The 7,303-nt window shown below is 39.2% G+C and overlaps 1 protein-coding gene across 1 annotated transcript; it reads right to left on the bottom strand.

The window, feature by feature from the left end:
• Positions 1–5,179: 5,179 nt before the first annotated feature.
• LOC141601474 (uncharacterized) lies at positions 5,180–7,006 on the bottom strand. The gene is made up of 5 exons (XM_074421763.1): positions 6,828–7,006; positions 6,566–6,581; positions 6,080–6,370; positions 5,837–5,926; positions 5,180–5,713 (listed from the first exon to the last, which is right to left on the bottom strand). The coding sequence occupies exons 1-5, from the start codon at positions 7,004–7,006 to the stop codon at positions 5,264–5,266; spliced, it is 1,026 nt and encodes a 341-aa protein (XP_074277864.1). The 3' UTR covers positions 5,180–5,263.
• Positions 7,007–7,303: the final 297 nt, after the last annotated feature.

A 7,303-nucleotide genomic window follows, 5' to 3' on the forward strand; every position in this document is an offset into this window, starting at 1 on the left:
TAGGTGGTCCACATCTTGGTCTTCACCATTTTGGACTATTTCCTTGACTAGGGAGTGTTCAATGAGATACTCGTCCTCATCGTCATCGGCCCATATTCCATTGATTGTAGCTAGTTCTCTCATTCTCATGATCTCGTCTTCTAATCGTGTGATTTGGTTGACTAGTTTATCAACCACGGCGACTATTTCTTGCATAGTGGCATTTTGAGAAAAGATTAGTGGCGCATGTTCTTTAGGTGTCGCATTGGGGTCATGTAAAGTTGTTACCACATTTTCCAATTACCAAACTTGCCTATCCACACTTCTTGCCCATGCGATGAAGTCGGCAATGGTAGGGGAAATGGTAGAGTAGAGCCCTTCATTCTCGATCGCGTGGATCTTGTCTTCGACTGGAGAAATGAGGTGTGAACAATCTAAGGTAGATTCTTCACTTGTGATCACTAGAATTCCAAGAGGATTCTGAGTGTTGTTGGGCTTACCTTCCGGCGGTATTGGTAGTCGGCCATTCTCTATCATGTCTTGAAGCACATTTTTCAATTTGTAGCATTTTTCCGTGTCATGTCCCTTACCCCTATGATATTCGCAGTATGAGTTCTCGTCCCAGAACTTGGACTTCTTTTCAAGTTCGGGCGTAGGTCCTATGGATTGGAGCTTGCCTTGTTTCATTAGCCTTTTTAGAGCATTGGAGTAAGTGTCCCCAAGATTTGTAAATTTCCATGGTGGGGCACTCTTCTTGGAAGGCTTGAGGAGGTTAACTTCATCGGTTTTGCTAGTGGAGCCGTAAGAATGACTTGTTGAGCCTTGATATCCTCGACCTACCGTTTTGGACAAGAGCCCTTTACGGATGTCATCTTCGATCCTTGTTCCTAGTACGGTTAAGTCCTTGAAAGTTTTAATGTTTTGGTACCTCAAATGATTGACATAGATGGGCTTTAAGTTGTCCACGAATTTCTCCACGAGGGTAGCCTCATCCGGTCGTTCAACTAGTTGGGTACTAGTCTTCCTCCACCTGCTTAGGAAGTCGGTGAAACCTTCTTTGTCATTTTGGGTAAGAACCTCTAAAGTGTGCATGTTAACCTGGATCTCAGCATTATCCGCATATTGTTTGGCAAATTCGACCGCGGCGTCTTCCCAAGTAGCGATCTTCTTGTGTTCTAGAGAGTAGAACCATTGCTTTGGAATGGTGTCAAGAGATGAAGGAAAGATCCTTAAGAACATCTCGGGTTTGATGCCTTTGATAGACATATAATCCTTAAAAGTGCGGATGTGGTTCAAAGGGTTTTCATGCCCCTTGAATTTAGGGATATCCGTCATATTGAAGTTGGTTGGCAACTTGGAACTCACGGCCTCATACTTGCGATTATTCTCCCTATAAATGTCATCCCCTTTAAGATACATCAATTGCTTCTCTAAGTATTGGAGTCGTTTCTCAGCTGCCGTCATACCCATGGGAGGGTTTTCGTCCCTGAAGTCATTCACGAAGTCATCAATGACTTCGCTTTCCCGAGGAGGCAACCTCGTTTCCACGGTATAGATCCGGCCCTCGATGGTGTCAAGGCGATCATACACTTGGTCTTGAGTAACTTGGAGTTGAGCTAGCGCGGTTAGGATTCGATCATTACCATCTTGGAGTTGATTGAAGACACCAATGTATGAGCAATCACTTAACGATAAACTTACGAACTGTCACAAATCGTTCCGCGTACCAGACATGCGGCCCAATCATCACCTGGTGGTTTGCGGGAGGTGCAGAAATGAGGTATCTACAAAGTAATTTAGGCATTAGGAATCACTTTTCAGGGCGAAAGCTGGTATTAGTGAGACCTAGGGACCAGTAGCATAGGCTGAGAGGCGCTACTTGTTAAGTTGGACCGAGAGGACTTCTTATTTGCCCACCTATCGTGATTTATCAGACTTACTTAGATACCGTCGTCACAGCTACAGTGAACCAAACGTCTTAGCATTCTTTTAATTATAGTTAACAATCATCTTATTTATTTTCCTTATTTATTTGCATTTTAGTTATATTTATTTTTAATCGCATTTAGATATAGTTCAAAATCCAAAACCCCCAACTTCCTTAGACTAAAATTTAGATCAACTATAAATTCCCTACCTCCCATGCGGATCGACCCGTTCTACCACTATCTATAGTAGTAGTCGGTATTATAAATTTTATTTTTGATACTTTACGACGGTATCAAATTTTGGCGCCGTTGCCGGGGAGGCACCGTAAATTTTTAGTTGTTTTATTTTAGTTTATTTTGGTCTCAAGGAACATCCGTTCCTTGAGGCAGTCCTTATCCTCTTCTTGTAGTTTCTTCTTATACGCAGGTCACCTTGCGCTAGACAGAGACTTTTAGAAGAATTATTTCAGGAGGAAGGCTTGAGTACTCTTGATAGATGGGAAGTTCGCGTGGGAATTCGCGAAAACCATTTATTGAAATGAATGCTATTGCGGCACTAGAAGCTTCCATTAATGTCAGGTTCGAAAAGCTGGAGAATGCTACAAATGAAACTGCGGAACTGAGAAAGGTAGTTCAAACTCTCTTGGTTCAAGTTATAAAAATGGAAGAAGCTAAGACTGAATCTGATAAGAATTTTGAAAATCGGTTGGCAAATTTAGTGGCTAATCAAGCTGCTAATTTGTCGAGCAAATTTGATGATACTCCACCTCTTACCCCTGTGCTTATTCCTGCTCTAACACCTCCGCCCCAGATTGGGAGCACGATGGAGGAAAACTCTTCTGTTTTGACTGTTGTAGGAACTGGTTTGGGGAAGGAAGAGCCGAGAAAAGTGTCGGATTATGACTTGGAGTTTGATGAGCCGGACGATCCAAGAGCTTGGGAACCCTCTAGAGCCGTTGATGACCCGTTGAGTATTCTAGATGAAGGAGTGGAGTGGAGTCCAGCTGCTGAGATTAGCATTGCGGAGGGTACTTCATATAGTCAGAAGCCTTGGTCGGAGATTTTCCGCAGCTTCCGTTGATCTATCTAGTTTTATAAACCACTTCAAGACTATTTATTCCGTTTTAGACTATTTACTGTTTTTTTGGTGTGCGCGAGACTTCGCTTTAATTTGGTTTGCTTAGGATTTATTTAGGCTATAGACTTTACATTTGGGTTTAGCGCAATTTTGGGCGTTGTATTATGTGCATTTGCAGGTTGTTAGACCATATTGACTCACGCTATTTGAGTTAATTCGAAGAAAGCACTGTCCTCGTCAGGTATATCAGTCGATCGATCGTAGCTGTGTGGTCGATCGACCGACCACCGCAGCTACGAAGCTTCGTTTGAGATGCCCTGGTCGATCGACGCCTTTGTGTGGTCGATCGACCGCTTCCCATTGTTGTGCTGTTTTCGATCATTCCCCTGCTTGTGTTTGGTCGTTTTGCGATGGAGCACGAAAGGGAGTTTTAGGGAGTTTTCTCCTTATTTTCTTTCCTTTTCATTCATCTATCGCTTTCTTCAGCTTAATTCTTTGCACATAATTACCGCTTCAACTTTGTTTTCTCGGATAATGCACGGTATTTTCTGTCCTTTCAGGTACTTATGGTAGCACTGCTGGCTACTGAAACCTCCTAGCTCACGCTAGTTTGGGGAGGTTTTGTTGGAATATGTGTCCTCCGACAATAATGTGATCACGACTGTTGATCATGATGATCACATGTTTAAATCTCATTTTAAAGAATACAATTGGGAAGTATTTTTACTATCAACTGGTCAACATATATCGGTAATGATTGGCTGACTAGAGTTTGACATTACTGTCGTGCGACGGTGGTGATCAGTTGATCCCCTAGGTCATACCTATAGGGCAACACTCTTAATTGATCATTTAATTAATCGTATAATGTTACGAGTTAATTAAATTACTTGAAAATTGACGGTCGATTTTGGAAGTAAAATTTACGTATCACATTGAAATTGATTAAAATGAGATACGGTCTGAGTAATCAAATTGTATCATTACTCAGATGAAATTATTGTTTAAGAAAACAATTAAATTTGAATGAATTATTATAAATACAAATTGTTGTGATTTATAAATGGTAAAATATTTTGGTACAAGTAATTATGAATTACTAAGTCGATTTTTGTATATGACGTATTTTTATTAATACTTTGATTTTTAATATGTTAAAAATACATAACAAATTTATGTAACATATGACATGTGACATATTGACAATTGACAACAATAATATGGATTCCATGTTATCCATATGTGCCGAAAATATGAGAAAATTAGGCAAATATTAAGTTATTTTTATTAGTGGTAAACAACATGATTACCTACTAAAACTAGCCTTGCATACCTATTGCTCATTGTGAAGAACAACTAGGGCATGCATTGGCTCTTTTGTTCCTCCTCTCCCACCCGGTTTTGGGGAAGAAAACCCTTGTGGTTTTTCTTCTTATTTTGCTTAATATTCACTTAGATAGAGACTAGTGATTATTATTCATTCATCTAACAAAAACAAGAGTTTTTAGAAAGAGAAAATTATCTTCCATTCTCCTCTCTCTCAACCGGTTTTGAGAGCCAAAACCAAATATTTTTGGGTCAATTTTGCTTACAAAATTAACACTACAAGGAAAACACGGTAAAGTGACGGACGAATCCGTCACTATATAGCATTTCACGTCACAAAAAGCGGTTTTGTGACGGATTATCCGTCACAAACCGTCGTCACTATATATGGTCACAAAAAGCGGGTTTGTGACGGATAATCCGTCACAAATGCACCTGGGACGGATTTGTGACGGCTAATCCGTCACATAGTTTATCAACAGTGACACGTGTAATCCGTTGCAAATTGATTTTTGTGACGGAATGTCCGTTGCAAAATTGATTGTTTGTGACGGAATATCCGTTGCAAAATTGATTTTTGTGACGGACTATCCGTTGCAAAAAAGATTTTTGTGACGGAATATCCGTTGCAAAAAAGATTTTTGTGACGGCTAATCCGTCGCAAACTGAAACAGCATTTTTAAAAAAACCAGCAGGTTTGCTACTGGCCACAATGCACGTAGCATTGTTTCAGTAAAACCTGCAATATACAACACAACCCCGTCGACCGCAAAGCGGGAATATATGTCAAGTCGACCGCAAAGCGGGAACCAATCAACAATACGTTTTAACTAACACCAACACCGAATCATAAAGTTAAAGGATGTCTTTTATAAATAAAATCTAACATAATTAAGTTAGTGGTTTACATAAACTTCATCAAATCTACCAAGGTTCAAGATTTGATTTTTATTTAAGAAACTAAGAGTTTACCTAATCGGGGTAACGTGCTGACTACCAAATGGATGACCGTCATCCGTGAAATCGTCTCTACGAAATGGAGGCGGGCCACCTGAGCATGTAGGGGGGGAGGGGGAGTCCATCCATACTTCTCGAACAAGAACGCCTCCATGCTATCTCCTTTGTACTTTTGGGTCATCATCTCTCCCTCCATCCTACCGATTTGCTGTCGCAATTGTGAATTTTCCATTGTGACTCGAGAAAGCAAACTAGGTGAGTAAGAAGAAACCGAGTGATGGGCAAGCCTATTAGCTGGAGGATCGTACAACTCTGGTGCCGCTGACCCCATACCCCACATGCGCATCTTCTCATTATAGCCTCCACTGGCAGTATAGTAGGACTCGTTCGGATCTGGTTCCAGTCCCTCGGGCATTGGCTGGTTTATAAGTCGACGGTAACCAACCTGAAAAAGTAATAAGTAGGAAAAAAGTGTTAGTTAAAATTTAAATTAAATAATACCTTACTAATTTATAAAATAACATAAGAAGGCTAATTAAATCGATTTTTTCTAATTAAAGAAACTTACATCGGTCTCTTCTGCTCGAGGGTTAATCCAGTTGCCATGCTTATCTTTCTTGGACTTCTCCATGAGCTTGTACGGTGTGGCTTCAGCACCCTGAAAAAATTATATGAAAAAAATATTACTCCGTATTATAGATCGATAATCGTTAATTCTTTGTTATGAGAAAACTAAGTGATGAAATACACTAAAAATCAATACTTAAATGAAATAAGAAATTTATAAATTTGGGAACTCAAATGTACTTACCAATTCCTTAAAAGCCAAAACTGCATTCTTCCTTCCGAGAGTGTGGGTTGCTAATGCTTTCCCATCTTTCGATCCCGACCTTCTATTTACCTTATTTATTTCCGAAGTTTTAGCAAATTCGGGATTCTCTATTGGCCTTTTCTTCAATTTCTCCCAATTTGTGACAGTAAGCCACTCCGGCTTTTTCTTTGCGGTGACGACTTGGGCGATAATCTGGGTAATACACCTCTTGATCCGACTCTCCCACTCAGTCCTAAGGGGATATCCTGGTTCGTGGGCCCGAACACTACCCTGAAATTAAAAAAATATGAATTGTTATTAGTAGATAAATAAATTTAATTATATTATTAAAGAATAAAAATATTATTAAAGAATTAACCTCAAAATATTGCCACATCCTCTCTCTTTGCTCATGAGTCATCTCGACCAATTGGTGACGTACTCCACGTACGTATGAGTGAATGACTTGGTCAAATATTCGCGGACCGGCTTGTCCTCCCACCTTGAAATAAATGACATATATTAGATCAGGTGATTTAAAATGAAATTATTAAAGGAAAAATTGCAAAATATTACCTATTATAGTTGATATTTTTCAAAATATCACATATTATACTTATATTTTCAAAGTATAATATATAGGATTTTGAAAAATATTGACAATAATGGGTAGTATTTTGAAATGCGTCATTATTTAAATAATATACAAGAAAGTCAATAAAAAATAAAAAGGGAAAGCATTACTTACCAGGATCCTATGGCAGGATCCTCTGATAGAACAACTCGCATGTCCTCTGGCTGCTGCTGCTGCTGCTGGTGTGGCTGTGGCTGTGGCTGCTCTACCTCCTTCTCCTCCTCCTCCCGGTCATGTCGTCTACGACTACCACCTCCAAACATCCGTCTAATTATGTTTCCACGACCTACCATAATTACTAACTATAAACATTCTAAATTGTTAGTCAAATATGTGATACATAACGCAGTATATGTCTAAATCACACAAGAAAGTCAACAAAAATAAATCACACAATAAATTGTCTTAAAATTAACCTTAACTCAAAATAAACATCATAGTTTTACACAAATGGATTAACATTATTGTTAACCAAAAAAATTGAATAAAATTACAGCTAATCTCCATCACTATCACTATCACTACGAATTAAAAGAGCTTCATCTTCTGAAAAAAGCATTCCGACTTCGTGCACTTCTTCCTCATTTTCC

The sequence above is a fragment of the Silene latifolia genome, chromosome 9 (genome assembly GCF_048544455.1).
Source record: "Silene latifolia isolate original U9 population chromosome 9, ASM4854445v1, whole genome shotgun sequence".
Classification (NCBI taxonomy): Eukaryota; Viridiplantae; Streptophyta; class Magnoliopsida; order Caryophyllales; family Caryophyllaceae; genus Silene; species Silene latifolia.

Bases quoted from the DNA above. Each gene is read 5' to 3' on its own strand.
- LOC141601474 (XM_074421763.1), bottom strand. From the start codon at position 7,006: ATGGTAGGTCGTGGAAACATAATTAGACGGATGTTTGGAGGTGGTAGT. The intron at 5,927-6,079 runs GTAAGTACATTT...TAATTTTTTCAG, and splicing joins TTTTGGCTTTTAAGGAATTG to GGTGCTGAAGCCACACCGTA. The intron at 5,714-5,836 runs GTAAGTTTCTTT...TTACTTTTTCAG, and splicing joins CTCGAGCAGAAGAGACCGAT to GTTGGTTACCGTCGACTTAT.